The sequence below is a fragment of the Herpailurus yagouaroundi genome, unplaced genomic scaffold, assembly GCF_014898765.1.
Source record: "Herpailurus yagouaroundi ecotype Mexico unplaced genomic scaffold, PumYag 187, whole genome shotgun sequence".
Classification (NCBI taxonomy): domain Eukaryota; kingdom Metazoa; phylum Chordata; class Mammalia; order Carnivora; family Felidae; genus Herpailurus; species Herpailurus yagouaroundi.
This window is the reverse complement of record NW_024412418.1, coordinates 31,335,329-31,351,580: the sequence shown is the minus strand read 5'-3', so window position 1 is coordinate 31,351,580 and position 16,252 is coordinate 31,335,329. Positions and strand designations below refer to the sequence as shown.

The window sequence follows — 16,252 nt, the reverse complement described above, 5'->3', positions numbered from 1 at the left end:
TTACCCTCCCCAGAAACATCAAGTTTTGAGTTGTTTGGCATTTCATTTTTAGAGATTATTAATTAATGTCTGTGTGACATGTTGTGTTTTGGGGTTTTTTGCCCTGCCCTAGGCATGGAGAGGGCTTCAGTTAGTTACCTTGTCAGCCCCTTTCTCGTCTGACACCTTGGGTGTCTGTGATCAGTAGGGAAAGCTTCTGTAGTTCAGTGTAAGTGCCACCCTCTCAAATGGACCTAATAGTCGGAAGGTTGTGATCCCTGGTACCATTTCTTATCAAAGGCCATAAGTAATCCTGAGCATTGAAATTTAAAAAACCTCTTAGGTTATGTCCTGTGGTGTAAAAAGTAAAAGATTTCGGGGCGCCTGGGTGGTGCAGTCGGTGAAGCGTCCGACTTCAGCCAGGTCACGATCTCGCGGTCCGTGAGTTCGAGCCCCGCGTCGGGCTCTGGGCTGATGGCTCAGAGCCTGGAGCCTGTTTCCGATTCTGTGTCTGCCTCTCTCTCTGCCCCTCCCCCGTTCATGCTCTGTCTCTCTCTGTCCCAAAAATAAATAAACGTTGGAAAAAAAAAGAAGTAAAAGATTTCTTGGCAGTGCATCTTTCTACTGAAAGAACTGCCCTTTTAATGCCTAACAATAAAGCATGTTCCTGGAAGACCTTTTTAGGCTGGCCCGTGGACCAACTTGTCCCTTGGACGTGATCCTGTTGGGAGAGAAGCCAGGTTTTACACCACTCTGTCTCTCCTGCTTCTCTCTTCACTAAAAATAGTCCCCTTTGTTTGGTGTCTGTGTCCAGCATAAGACTGTATTGATAAGGACAGAAGTAATTTTCCATCACTTTCCTTCTCTCCGCTTTGCTTTCGTATTCTGTGCATTGGCTCTTCCCTCTTTGTTTCTATTCTCTGGCTCTGAACCAATTTTTGTATTATATTTTGTCTGTTAGAAATGGTCCCACTTTATATTCACCTGCGACCATGTAGACTAGTCAACGTATTTTGTTAGTTTTATCCCATTTATATTCTGGCACCGAATGAGGACATCATGTCATTTATCATTACTTCACAGACAGGAAAAATGAACTTGTGCCTCATTTTTCTAACAAGGCCTCCCCGCCATCCCACCTTCTTTGTTTGGCATTAACACTCCTGATGCGACGGCCCTGATGCACACGAGCCTCGCGTGAGCCAGTTACAGTTCTGGCTCCGTGTAGCCTCCATCCGTTCTGTCCTTTGTGAGGTCTGTTTTCAGGATGGACACTCAGAAAGGGTCAGCATCCTGCAAGTCACAGGGAGAAAGATTTTAGATCATGGTTAGAAAGAACACTGTAGCTGGCAGAGCTATCTAAAAATGAAAATGATCAGCTTGGGTACAGTATGAGTCCCCTCTCATTAGCCAGTGACCACCTGATAAGAATGTATTATTAGCGCATATTAAAGTTGTATATCACAGAAGATAATGTACGTGGCCATTTGTGGCCGTTATCTTTGACATTAAATCTGCAATCAGTCCTGTGAAAATTCTAGTTGGGGGTCATGCCGTGTGATCAAAAAATTTCCCAGGAGAGAGTAGGAATCTGTAAGCTGGAAGAAAGTAGGTATTCTTTCCCACTCAGCAGCTGTTTCCTGTACCTGCCGTTGGGAATTATAGTCTTTTTTGTCACATCAGGTGCACGAGAGGCATCTTTGTCTGCCGTCCTAATGAGAAGCTCTCAAGAGAGTGTAATTTGCCTTAACTTGTTGCCTTGATGGTTACTCTGTGGTGATTACTCTTAGATTGCTTCTGACGTATAGGCATGAAAGATGGTTGGGAATCAAATAAGGCTCAAAATGGGGGAAAAAAGACTTTTTTCTTTTAAGACTAAAATGGACAGACAGGCGATAGTAAAGTCAGGGACTCATTTTCTTTCTGTCCCAGGAGCTCTTCAGTGCTGCTTTGGGAAACTGTCTGAAACTACTTATCAAATTGTCAGAGGCATTTATGAAACCTCAAGGTGAAAATCTACAGAATTCTTATTTCAAAAATAATTTGCCCTTTATAAACTGTCGTGAGGCCTACAGAAGCCATTGGCTTCGCAAGACCTTGAGGATTTGGTCCCTTGTTTCTGCTGCTTCCCACCTTCATTCTCCTTAGTGCTGCTCTTAGCTGCATAGCTTAGGGAGGTCACAAAGGCCATAGTGAAGTCCTGTCTTTTAATTGGCATATAAATAGGTGTTCCTGGAGAGAAATTGCGCCGTGCCTATGTGAATCTTTCTCCCTCCTATATGAATCTTTTTCCCTTTACTCTTTTCCTAGGGGTGTCTGTCTCATGAATTCCCTTACCTGGACTTTCTCCCTCTCTACAGGATAAATTATGGTGCTGGTGCAGAAGTACACCCAATAACTGCATGCTGTTAGGTTGTGTTCCCATGGTTATCTGGGTGCTTACAGGATTTCTTGCGCCTACAACAACAGCCAAGTGATCTGAACCCTTAATAAGAGTTTATTCAGTGCTTTAATAGACTCCTGTGTATCATGGACAAAATAAAGAATTTTCTAAGACAGACATTTATTAAATCCAGTCATTCTCTGTCATCAAGTCCTTAAACAATTAACTTTGGGCCGGTTCATTTTATGCCGAAAATGGTGGTTTTAGTGGTGGTCTTATGGACCTTTTTTGCTTTTATTGCTTTGCTGCCAGCTACCAATGCAGTGTTATCATATAGCTTTAATGAGTAATGAGGTGCCAGTTTTTCACCTTGGCTAGTTAAGTTGGCACTTGGAAGAAAAATTCTTTTTTTCACCATGTTTTAGATTTTTAAATTATTTTTAAAAATTTTTTAAAGTTTATTTGTTTATTTTCAGAGAGAGCATGAGCAGGGGTGGGGCAGAGAGAGAGGGAGAGAGAATCCCAAGCAGGCTCTGCAGTGTCAGCGTGGAGCTCGACGCAGGGCCCAACCCACGAACCATGAGATTATGGACTGAGCCAAAATCAAGAGTCGGACGCTTAACCGACGGAGCCATCCGAGTACCCCCAGAAGATAAATCCTTAAAGCTGGGTTCTATTCTGTGCTCTCATGTCTTATGTCTCTTCTCCCTGAAAAGAAGTGCAGCGATTTTATCTTCTTGTACAATAATCACTGGTTTGTTGCCTTTTTAAATAATGAGTTTCTTTTTTGTGAATCCACAGATTGGTCAAATCATTGTGCCACGACATTCAGAGAAGATGGACTGTGGACCTACCTCAATCAGATTGTGGCCTGTTCCCCTTGGGTTTTATATATCTTCATGCTAGCAACTTTCCACTTCTCGTGGTCAACATTTTTATTATTAAATCAGCTCTTTCAGGTATTAATTTCTCTTCTGTAAAGCCTTTGAGTAAAATTTCCAGTACACTGTAATAAGGTAGAAAGACTTGAATTTTAACTCAGAAGGCTTTTGGGTCCTAGTTCCACCTCTGTCGCTTACTCTCTGGGTCTAGGCATGTCATTTGACTCTTGGATTTCCAGTTCCTTGTCTGTAAAATGGGGTTGATAATGCTACTCTCACAGGATCGTTTAAACGTTAGAATAATGAGTTGTTAACTTGTCCGTAGGGATGATCTAATCTGATCTTTTTACTTTACGGATAGACTTACAGAGAGCTGACTTGCTCAAGGTCACCCAGTAAGTGGCAAAATCAGAACCGGAAACTTAGGTCCACTGACCGTCCTGTTCAAAGGCTTTTTTCATCATACAGTTAAATCATACAGTATGTGAAAACATGATATAAAATATAAAAGCATTGTGCAGGTGTGAGATGATTGTCTTCTCTCACTTTTTCCAACCCTGTTTGTTGTCCTGATTATTATGCAGCACTTAAATGGGTAGAAGTGGGGAGGAAATGCAAGATCCCACACTAACCAGTGTAACCATGGTAATTACACTTCTAGGGAAGGTCATGGCCATTAGAAAGTTCACTCTCCAGGGCAGTAGTAGCCACATTGAGCTTCCGAAGAAGCTACTGTCCCTTCCCTGCTGCCTTCCTTCCCCTATGAGCATAACTTAATTCTCATTGTTGCTGTGGCCCGTGCTTGTGGAATGGACGGCCGTGGTCAGTCTGAGCCAATTACTGTGAGAACTCACATAATTAGAGCATTACTCCTCAAAAGTGCATTCCACGGGGCACCTGGGTGGCTCAGTCGGTTGAGCGTCTGACTTCAGCTCAGGTCACGATCTCGCAGTCCGTGAGTTCGAGCCCCGCGTCGGGCTCTGGGCTGATGGCTCAGAACCTGGAGCCTGCTTCGGATTCTGTGTCTCCCTCTGTCTCTGCCCCTCCCCCGTTCATGCTCTGTCTCTCTCTGTCTCAAAAATAAATAAATGTTAAAAAAAAAGTGCATTCCACTTTAACAGGGAAGTAACCAGTTCTACAATAATAGTACAAAGTGATAAAGACAGACAAAGGAAAAAAGTGCCAAGGAAAGGAATTAAGCTGGTAACACCCACTGAACGGAGGCTTCTGAACATTCATCTTAATCTTCTGCCCCTCTGGCATCGATAGACTCAGGCAGTAAGAATGAGTATTAGCATCAGTGATTATTAATATTAACTACTATCTCGTATGATACCTAGTATTTATCTGTATCTTACATATTCCAGAGCACTTTCCTATCTATTCCCCGACAGACGTTTGAGGTATAGATTGTGCCAAAGTAGTGTCTCCATTCTAAAGGTGAGAAAACTAAGCCTATGAGATGTCGAGTGCCCAGTTTTGTCCATAAGGGTGGTGAGAGGTGGAAGCAGATGTAGAACCTAAGGTTTGAGACATGGATTCTAATTCTCTTTCTTCTTTTCTGGAGGCTTAGGACAAGGACAGTATATGTAAGACTATAATATCAATTTTTTAAAGAAACCTTAATTTTGTTAATACTTTCTAAGGCAAGGAAAATGAACTCAAAGTTTCGGGTAGTTTTCAAATACAGCAATTTAATGTTGTTTTCTTAAAAAAAATTTTTTTTTAAATGTTTATTTATTTTTGAAGGAGAGAGAGACAGAGTGTGAGCAGGGGAGGGACAGAGGGAGAGGGAGACATAGAATCCGAAGCAGGCTCCAGGCTCCGAGCTGTCAGCCCAGAGCCCGACATGGGACTCGAACTCACAAACCACGAGATCATGACCTGAGCTGAAGTCGGACTTAACCAACTGAGTCACCCAGGTGCCCCCTTGTAATGTTGTTTTCTTAATAAACCAATTCTGTTGTTCGAAGCCTTTCATTTGATGACTGCTCTGGTGAGTCATGGCTTTGACTATAGCAAGTCAAACTGAGCATGTAGTCTGTGGTAAGGACCATGAACTTTATTCTCACGCTGACTGAGGTATCTGTCTCAGTTCTGCCACTCTCTAAGCTGTGTGACTTTGGACCATTTACCTCCAGGAGCCTCTGCACTGGGTATTTTAAATATATGATGTCAAGTCCTTAAGCAATCTGATGAGGGAGGATGGTGTGATAATCTCTGTTTTACAGATAAGGAGCTTGATGTTTGAGGTATTTTCAGGATTAAATGGGGGTAACTCAGTAATAGTTGTTTTAATGATTTGGGAGGGCCTTTTTTTTTTTAATGTTTATTTTGAGAGAGAGTATGTGAGTGGGGGAGGGGTAGAATCTGCTCTCAAGCAGAACCCAATGTGGGGCTCGATCCCACAAACCATGAGATCATGACCTGAGCTGAAGGCCGCTTAACCAGCTGAGCCACCCAGGCACCCGGATGATTTGGGAGGTTTTTTTTTGTTTTTTTTTTTTTTTTAGTTTATTCATTTATTTTGAGGCAGAGAGTGTGAGTAGAGTAGGGGCAGAAGGCAGGGAGAGGGAGAATCTCAAGCAGACTTCACGCTGTCACTGCAGAGCTCATGTGGGGCTCAAATTCACGAAACCATGGGATTATGACCTGAGCTGAAATCAGGAATCAGACACAACCGACTGAGCCACCCAGGTGCTCCATATTTGGGAGTATTTAAGTTACCTGAATTCTTACCTTTCCCCAAATTGTGGATTTAAATGTTCTTCACTTCAGTACATTTAAATGTTCTTTAACTTTTTCATTTGGCCCTTTCTAAAGAACTACTAAGAAGCATACACAAAGTGAGAATTGCAGTAATGCTGATCACATATTGTTTTATTCATCTAAAAGTTGCATGCTGAACGTGTTGAGAACCTAAACAAGGTGGTAAGCCCTGGCTTAAATCACTAAAACAATTATTTCATGACTCTGCTTTTTTGAAGGTTAATAAAAATCAGTCAAAAGGATAAATGCTCAGGGGTGCCTGGCTGGCTCAGTCAGCAGAGTGTGTGACTCATAATTTCGGGGTCATGAGTTTGAGCCCCGCATTGGGTGTAGAGATTTCTTAAAAATAAATAAATAAACAACTGCTCAGCTCCTAGATTTACATAGGAGAGTCTCATTTAGAGCTGCTGAGCTGTTGTTATCCTCACCATGATCCTTGCTTAGAGGGCGAGGTGACACTGTATTTGGGGGAGTACTGAATGTTTACCTCTGTCCTGTGATGCACGGAGAGAAACGGAACCTTGACGTAGCGGTATTTTTCATGTACCTTCCAAACTTCTTTTGCAGATTGCTTTCCTGGGCCTGACTTCCCACGAGAAAACCAGCCTGTTGAAGCAGAGCAGGCATATGAAACAGACATTGTCCCTCAGGAGGACTCCATACAAGTAAGTCCCATCTGTTTTGACCACTGAGTCCTGTGGAGGATGCTAGCCTAACCATTGGTTTCCCAGTCTGCTGCCACCACTCAGGCCATGCTGCACTCTAACTTGCTATCTGATGGAGTTGAACCTCTTATTTCTTGGAAGCCTTAGTGACTGACAGGAGGTGAGTGGTGAGGTCATGAGCCCCAAGGTGGTAAGAATTTGGGACTTAGTCTGCTGGACTTGTCACAAATAGCTAAGTGACTTTGAAGTTTTGCCAACGTGGGGAATCTCTTTAGTCAAGCCACATGGTCACAGGATTGCATGTTGCTGGCGTGAAGTCAGTGTGAGATAACCGAGCACGTGGCTGAGAATTCCAGCCACCAGGCTGTCTGCAGAAAGCATTAGATTGTGAACTTTGCCAAGATTTTCAACCTACCTTTCTATCACCAGTGATTCTTTTAGCCCTGTGTTTAATGTGCCCCTCCGCGTCAGGGAGAAACTAGTGTTTCGGGTTTGGGGTATGTTTTCCCAAGAGCATCGGTTGTATAAAACCTGTCCTCAGTAGAAAATGAGAGTGTTTGTAGGAAGCCTGTCATCTTACGATATGAACAGTCAGGCTTTGAAGCTTATCTCCCTGTCATACATATCGGGGTCTTGGAAGCTGGGAGTGCTGCAGAGGTGACCCTGAGCCCTCTGGGGATTTAACGCCCACTGCATATCTCATGAGCAGTCTATTTTAAAGCACACTTGTGGTACGAGATGAAACTGTTAGGCTGTTAGACAAGGAACTCAGAGCCTGGGATATGACTATGATCTGTGTTTAGAGAGGAGAGCAGTTGACTAAATTGAGAAGAGACGGCTTCGGTGGTGGAAGGTGGACAGTAGTGTTAGGCTTGTGACGATTGTCTCAGACTGGCAATGATCGTAAAGTCCTTTCTCAGGAGTTTAACCAGAGAGATAAATATTTACTCCACTGAAGAATGGAAGCCTTTGTGACAGAGGTGGAATTTTCAGCTGAGCCTTGAAGGATGTGTGGTGGGGCATGATGGAGAAGGACAGAAGGGCATTTCAAGCCCCAGAGAAGAGTCTGGAAGAAGGGCCTGAGATGAGAGAGCTGGGGCGTGTTTGGAACTGCTGAGTGGTGGCAATGTGGGCCGGAGGACCTAACGGCAAAGCCTTAGAGCCACTGTGAATCTAGCTTCGAAAAACCTGCCCAGATTGAAGATTTGTCTTGTCTGTCTTACCCTGAGTTGCTTTCCCTCACCAACTAGCTCTGGAGCTGGTCTTCTAGGAGTGGAGATGGTCCTGTCCTGATCACTGTCATAGCAGCGGCAGATGCACAGCCATCCTCAGGCACAGATGTATTTTAGTGTATAGGGTTTGGGTTTTGGCGAGGTTTTTGGAAGACCACACCGTGTCCGATAGGTAAGATTAATTGGAAGGAGCTCCCTCCCTTTGGTTGGAACTGCCATCTTCGAGTAATTCGCCAAAATGACCAGCAACAAGGGAAGGAGGGGAGGCCCCCGCTGCATTCTCTCTAGGCCTTTTAGACAACACGGAGTTGCTCTTCTGCTCACATGCTTGTGAATCTGTCAGAAAGGTGATGTTGTGGACATCAAGGGAACGGGCTGCAAAGGTTCCCATGGCACAACCGCAGGAGTCTACGGTGTCACCCGGCGTGCTGTTGGCAGTGTCGTAAACCCAGAAGTTGAGGGAAGATTCTTGCCAAGAGAACTAACGTATGTAGTGTGCATATCAAGCACTCTAAGAGCCGAGGCAGCTCGTGCGAAGCATGTGCAGGAAAATGATCAGAAGAAGGAAGCCAAGGAGAAAGGTTCTTGAATTCAGTGGAAACGCCAGCCTGCCCCACCCAGAGAAGCACACTTAGTGAGAACCAGTGGAAAGGAGCCCGAGCTCCTCAGAGTTCATGGGATGATAGGTATAAAAAAGGACAAAAGACTTCTGGACTATTAAAAAAAAAAAAAAAAGATTAATTGGAAAGAACTGAGACAGGGCCAGGGCCATATTTAACTTAGAAAGTTTAAGGAAAAAAAAACACAAACATCTGTTGACTGTACTGTTGCTGGCCTGCCTGGCCTCTGAAATAATCAAAATCTGAATCAGGGCAGTGGGAATGGAAAGAAGGAAACTTCTTGATGGCAGCCATCATTCCAGTGAGTGGGGCGCTTCAGAAGGAAATTAAGTTGCTGGGCAGGAGTCAGAGAATCTCACAATAGGGATTCAGGTCCAGAGATGGAACTGGGCATCAATTTTAATGTCCCGTAAGCCAGGGAACGGTCTGATTCACCTCTGGATTCCTGCAGGATCTTCAAAGGATGTCGTATATTGTAAATTCTCAGTGAATATTTATGGTCTGGATGAATGTTTGTCAAAGGTAAACAGGAAAAGTAGTAAGATGTGTTCTCTTCCTTCCTTGGCAGCCTTGGGTTCACGCAGAACCTTGCAGATTTCTTTCAGTGTGGCTGCTTTGGCTTGGTGAAGCCCTGTGCCGTAGATTGGACGTCCCAATACAGCATGGTCTTCCACCCAGCTAAGGAGAAAGTCCTTCGCTCAGTATGAAGAAAAGCGACTCCAGACTCTCACTCTGATCTGTGTTCATGTTGATGCCCTGTGGTCTGCAAGTGAAGTGAAGATTAGGAGTTCACCGAAGCCCAAAGGAAAACACAGGTGGTCTGTAAAGCTATTTAGTAAAAACACAAGTTCTCCAGAAAGGCACTACGCTTTTAGATTTAGCAAGATGGACTGTTCCTGAACAATCTTGGCAGACATCTAAAAACACTTTTATATGTTTCACAAGAAAATACAACTTACTTTTTTTTTTTTTTGAGATAATATTCACCAATTATGGATAAAATGTCGTATTTTCAAATACTTTATTGGTTGTTTCAAAATAGTACTATTCTTTAAGCTTGTAATTTTTGATAAATTATTTGTTTGTTTTATCTATAAATATGTAAAAAATATCTAAATAGAAGTACCTGTTTGGCTTTCACACTTAATAAATTTTTTTTTTTTTTTTTTGTAGTTGAGACTTCATTTCTGACACTTAACTTTCAGAATCTTAAATTGAGAAAAGGTGTATGTAGGGCATAAAGAAACTGATTCACAATTCCAGGACCGAGTTGAGCTCCCTGTTAACACCAGTAAGCAAGATTTAATTTTCCATCTTACTTAGAAACTGGAACAGATGAGGTTTTCAAGATTAATTACTGTTTTTACTTAGTACCCTCAAAATATTGGACTGATGTGATTGTAAGTGCTAATTTCCCTTGTTCTGGAGGAAAAACTAATTCCACTTTAACTCTTGGTATTGTATATAAATGCCCCTGGACATGGCACCTTCCTACTGAAAACCCTTCCTTAAGGCTCCCCTCGCTCTTGGGGTAAAGGCTAAACTTCTCATCATGACCTACAAGGCCTTGAATAATATAACCTTATTTTGTTTCCCAGTCTCACTCTGGACCACGCTTTGTACTCTAGCCACATTGACCTTTCAATTTTTCAAGGATCCTTTCTCCTTTCTTCTACAGAGCACCGAGCCTTTGCAGATAAGGAAACTAAAGCCTAAAGAAGTTTGTATCTTCTCCAAGGTCACTTAGATACCAAGTGGGGTAGCCACTCTAGAGCCTAGAGTCACCTTGAATATTCTCAGACACGTTGTGTGTGTTCAATAAATGTTTCAATTTATTGAATGAAGGGTTTTTAAGCAGGGTATGATGTGATCATAATTGTTTGATCTGATTCTCAGTTGGGGGACAGAAGGACTTTCTCAAGCTATAGCCTTTCCCTTTCTCTTCTAACCCTACCAAGTATATATTCTCAAATTGTGGCCCACACACCATTTAACCAGAATTCTAGGGATGGAGCAGGGGCTTACTTGTTTAAAATTCAAATTCCTCGCCTCACACCTTCCAAACCACTATATGCCAGTGCTTCCAAGTGATACATGGCATGGAAAGCACATTTCATTAATTTTTAAATTATTCCACAGGTATTGATTGAGCACCATGATAGGTCTTTCAGGCCATAAAACATTTAATTGGGCATACTAATCACAGAGCTTGCAATCTAGAGGGAAAGCTAAGATGAATGAAACTATAAGATAACGTAGAAGATATTAAAAGCCATAAGAAAGGTACAAATAAAATAGAGTTTAGAGGTTGGAGAGAGCCTCAGTGGATGTGATAAGGGAAGTGTCTATGGACGATAAGGCATTGCAAAGGGCCTTTCAATGGTACTTAGTTTGGAAATCCGGAGTTGGAAGTGAAAGGCATTCTCATGTAGAGAACCCTCCGAATGCAGATAATGGGAGAGTCTGAAGTATAGTTAGAACCATGGCAGCTGGGTCTATAGGGTGTTTCAAATGGGGCACTCGGTTAGTAAATCGAAGTGGTTGATTGGGACGAGGTCACCAGGGGCCTTGAATGTTAAGCCAAGGAGCTGTAAGGTTTAAGTGAGCAACAGGAGCTGTTTCCTTACCTCGTCAATAAAAAGTCCTTGAAAATGTTGTGGCTGGCTGGTATCTTCAATTCCTGTCTCCCCTTCCTCCTCTTAACCCACTTAAGCAGTCAGGCTTTCACCCCTGCCCTCCATGGGAACTGCTTAGCAGCATTTGACGGTGGCCAGTCCGTCTTCCCAAATACACTTTCCGCACGCGGCCTCCACGAGACAGCGCCCCTGAGTTTCCTTTTAACCCCACTGGTTGCTCTCGAGATCCCCCAGTCTCCTTTGCTGTTTTCCTTCCCCTACCATTGAATGTTGGAATGTCTCAGTGGCTAGTTCTTGAACTTCTTGTCCTTCATCTAAACTCACTTCTCCTTCCTTGACAATCTCGTCCAGTTGTGTGATTGTGTATACGGTCTGTGTACCAAAATGCCCCAGACTTTTAACTCTGGTTCAGACTTCTTCTCCAACTCTATCCACTTAAATAAATGTTTAATAGACATCCTAACATGTCCAAAATTGAAATTGAACTTCTAATCTCCACTCTATCCTCACCCTCACAAATAAAAAGTAAAGAATTAAATAAAACATAGTAAATTTAAAGATAAAATAGGGAAGCCCAGATGGCTCATTCGCTTAGGCGTCCAACTTTGGCTCAGGTCATGATCTCACAGTTCATGGGTTCAAGCCCCATGTCAGGCTCTGTGCTGACAGCTCAGAGCCTGGAGCCTGCTTTAGATCCTGTGTCTCCCTCTCTCTCTCTGCCCCTCCCCAGCTCATTCTCTCTCTCTCTCTCTCTCTCAGAAACAAACATTAAAAACATTTTTTTGAAGATAAAATAAATAAAAAGTAAACAACCCTGTTCCCTACCCCTTAGTCTTCCCTATATCAGCTGTTTGGAAACTCCATCCTTTCAATTACTCAACATCAAAACTTTAGAATCTTTTCTTGATGATTCTATTTCTCTCGTGATATGCCAGATTGAGATTTCTTTGAGAAATCCTGTGGACTCCATCTTGAAAATACATCCAAAATTGAGTGCTTCTGACCACCATTGCTGCTGTCGTTCTGAGTTACCATCACCTCTTGCCTGGGTTACTGCAGCCTTCTTATTTGGTCTCCCTGCTTCCACCCTTACCCTGCCACAAGCAGCCAGAGTGATCCTTATGAAAGACCGACTGAATCCTATTGTTTCTCTGCCTAGAACCTTCTAGTGACTCTCGAGCTCACCAGAGGAAGAGCCAAAGCCCTGACAGTGGCCTGCAAGGCCCGACAGGATCTGACCACTTGTGCTTTCCCTCTTGCTGATGCCTGTACACCTGCTAGGCATGCTTCCACCTCAAGCCTTTCCTTGCTGTGCCCTGCCTGGAATGCTCTTTCCCCAGATATCCACAGGGTGAAATGCCTTTCCTCTGAGCTTTTTTCCAGATGTCAACTTCTCGATGAGGCCCATGCTCACCAACATCTAGAAAGTTGGAATAGCCTTTCCTCGAACTATTCGTCCTCTTCACCCTACTCTGCATTTTTGACCTAGCACTTACTGCCTTTTAACATACTATGTAATTTAATATGTCTGTTGCATTACGGTCTCCTTCCCCAACCCAATAGGATAGCAGGTCCCTGAGGGATTTTTGTTTTGTTCACTGATGTATCCCAGGTGCCTAGAATATTGCCTACTACATAGTATGTATTCAGTAACTACTTGAATTAATCTGTTACATGAGCTTGTTGAATGAATTGAAGGGATTTTAAGCATGACATGATGTGATCGGAGTTGTGTTTGAGGACTGAATCTCAACTGGGGGACAGAAGGATATTTTTAAGTTCTGTCTTCCTGTCTGTTCTCACCAACCCCTGCCAAGTAAGTATTCTTAAATTGTGGTCCACAGACCATTTGCATCAGAATAACGGGCCTGGGGTGGTGATGGGAGTGGTGTCCAGGGATCACTTGTTTAAAATTCAAATTCCTCTTCTCAGACCCTCCAGAGTCAGACCGCTACCCTCAGTTCTCTGAGGAGTGAGTCTTAGAATCTGAATTCGTAACACGTTCCCCAAATGATTCTCACATGCACATGCTACAGTTTGAGAATCATATGCTTAAGGCCTCTTACCCCTACCGTCTGATTGTGACTTTTTCCTCAGCTACGTATTGGTGTGAAAGTTTAAAAAAATAAAAAGTTTGAGAGTCAGTGTTTTATAGCTAGGCACCCCGGGTTTGAATCCTGGATATGCCAACTGTAAGTGACTTTTGCCTCTGAACAAATGACTTCCCTATATAATGCTTCTGTTTCCTCGTTTGTATCATGTGGATAACAATAGTATATACTCCCAAATGTTGTTAAGAGGATTAAATGTCGTAATAACATATAAAGCGCTCAGAATTATACTTGGCTCAATAAATGCTAATAATTTAGAAATATTTGGGAAATTGGTTAGAGGTAAGGAAATGTGCCAAATTCACCTTTCTATACTGTGTTGTGTGTTCTGGGACTAGCATTCTAAAAACTACAATTTCCTTGTCAGCTGATTTTCCATTAAGTTCTGCAGATAGGGGAGGAGGAAGGGAGAAGAGACTTAACTCCACTTTTCTTGCCAGCTGTTCCTCTCAGTGTTGTCCCTACAATGGCCTTGAACCCTGATGAAGACAGTTGGAATCCGTGTCTAGCTTTTCTCCCGCAGTTCCCCAACCACCTCCATCGTCTTCCCTTAGAAGCCCCAGCAGGAACCAGGCAGGGCTCTCTGCTCAGAGGTCTGACTCCTAACCCTGGGAAACCTGTCCTCGAGGGATCTAAATTAGGGTGCCCCCATCTCTTCTCTTGGTTCTCCCCAGCCCCACACTTCATGGCTGCTTCCTGCAGTTATCACCTCTGTGCTAAGTCAGGGTGCTCCTCTTTACTTTCTGAAAAAGATTAGCACGTGCTTAATCAATTCCCTCTATTATTTTCTCCCTGTTGAAGCAAAACAGAACACACTATTTTTCTGTGTTTCTGACCGGACTCCGACGGATATAGAATGTTGGAGATAAGCTTTTGATAATGGTCCAGGCAAGATGCAATGAAGGCCCAGATTACTGATTGAATGTGAGGGGAAGAGAAGGGAGAGTCAAAGATGACTTTGAACCCAGTGAATTGAGAGGGTGACGGTGTTCTTCTGAGAAGTAAGGAAACCTGTGTGGGGAGACTAGGTGATGAGTTCGGTGGGTGGGGCCTATTGAGTTTAAGGTATTGCAGGCTATGCAGCAGAAGAGTCTAGAAGGCAGCTGTAAAGAGACCAGGGCATGAATGAGGGTCACGAGCACGGATGGATGAGGTCGACACGGGAGAGAGGTAGAAAATTGAGATGAAAATGGAAAAGGGAGTTGCCCTCCTGCAATGGGAAGATCGGTTCTAAAAAGAGACCAAAGATGACAACCAGCGCGAACAAACAAAATGTGAGGGAGAGAGAGACAGAGAGAGACAGAGAAACCTGTCCTCGAGGCATCTAAATTAGGGGATCCATCTCTTTGTCTCCCCAGCCCCACCCATGGCTGCTTCCTGCATTTATCACCTCTGTGCTAAGGGCAGGAACACAGTCTTCCAGACCATGGATTTAGGGAGCTGGAGGAGAGGAGGAGGGCATGGGGAGGAGGCTGGATATAGGAGGATAATCACGATAGCACAGTGGCATAGAATTCAAGAAGAATTCATTTCAGAGAGGGCGGAGTCACTTGTCGGGAGCCGAGGAGAGGTTGAGAAGAACAACTGAGGGAAGACGGGGTTTGTGGTCTGGAGGTCTTGGGTGGGCTCGGTGGAGTAGCGGCAGCCGGCAGTGGGGTGGGCAACAAGGCGGGCACCTGGGAGCCAGCCGCTCAGGCCGCGAGACTAAACGGAACGGGGTCTTACAGTTTGGCTTTGAAAGGAGAAGGGAGAAGGCAGGTTTGGGCTTGTTTTATTTGTCGGGGCCACGGGGACGTGACTATTATGCTGTGATGCCCTAACTTCATTCCTCTTGCCAAATATCTGTACAGTCACACCGGAGACCGTGCATTTGAATCATTTCCACAACTGCTACCCAAAGTCCTGATGATGCTCCCTGTGACTTAACAGTCTGGCTGGACACTGAACAGTGAGAAGTGGAATATCTTGGCTATGGCACATCCAGTATCAGAGCTGGGAGTATTATAGTCACGGGAGTTAATGGGATAATAACCACCCCCGCCCCCGCCAATATCTCACTGGCTTAACACCACATAAGGTTTATTTCCCCCTCTTGTTACAGTCCATTTAGCTGTTCGAAGATACTCTTCCATGCAGGGACCCGAGCTCCCTCCCAGCTAGTGTTTCCACTGTTTCCTAGGGCCTCGGCGTCCACTGGACCTTCTGCATCCACAGGGGTGGAAAGAGACTGGAGACTCTCCTGGATGTCGTGGGGGCCAGGCCTCCATTGGCCAAACTCAGTCCCGTGTCCCAGTCAATGGTAGGTGAGCCTGGAAAAGGTAGTAGAACAGTGCCCAGGAAGCAGAGGGGAAACACAAAGACTGCTAAGCCACAATAAGGCCCTTTCTTTGTTTTGCTTGGGTTTTTCATTTCTAAACTTCACTCCACATATAATAATCTCTTCTTTTATAGTCTAGCAGAATTTTGCACTTAGTCCAGCCTACACTCTCTCCCACTTCACTCACTCAACAAATGTTTAGTGCGTGCCTACTGTTTGTCGAGCACTGTGAACACAAGCGTGTCACATTCTAACAAGGAAGCAGATGGGAATTCAAAATTTCAAGGGAATGACAGCAGTGCTATGTCAAGTATTGGCTGTGGGAACACAGAGGTGGATTAGTTCTGCTCAGGAAGTTCAGGAAAGATTTTGCAGAGGAGACGGCATTTGACCTGTGACTCGATTATAGGAGTTTGCCAGGCTAAGAAGTTGGTTAGGTTGTGAAGACGGAGGGCGTTCCATCTTCTAGATGTTCTAGGCAAAATGAGCAGCATTAGCAAAACATGAGGAGGTGGGGTACTTGGCATATTTGGCAAGCTTCAAGTCTTGGAGTGTAGCTGGAGCTCCTCTGGAAGAGATGGCTGAAGCTAAGTTGAAGGGTAAGTCCAAGGCCAACTTGTGAAAGCCCTTGTATTGACCTACTGTTATGGGCCGAACCG

General features: G+C 44.0%; 1 protein-coding gene across 2 annotated transcripts in view; it reads left to right on the top strand.

Annotated features, from left to right (window-relative positions):
- Nucleotides 1–9,640, top strand: part of ZDHHC13 (zDHHC palmitoyltransferase 13) — a 51,266-nt gene extending 41,626 nt beyond the window's left edge. For both annotated transcript variants that reach the window (XM_040495654.1, XM_040495653.1), the window contains exons 15-17: nt 3,164–3,321; nt 6,580–6,677; nt 9,098–9,640. In XM_040495654.1, coding sequence (XP_040351588.1) covers nt 3,164–3,321; nt 6,580–6,677; nt 9,098–9,236 — 395 coding nt within the window. In that variant the 3' untranslated portion in view covers nt 9,237–9,640. The remainder of the gene's footprint in view (nt 1–3,163; nt 3,322–6,579; nt 6,678–9,097) is intronic.
- Nucleotides 9,641–16,252: the final 6,612 nt, after the last annotated feature.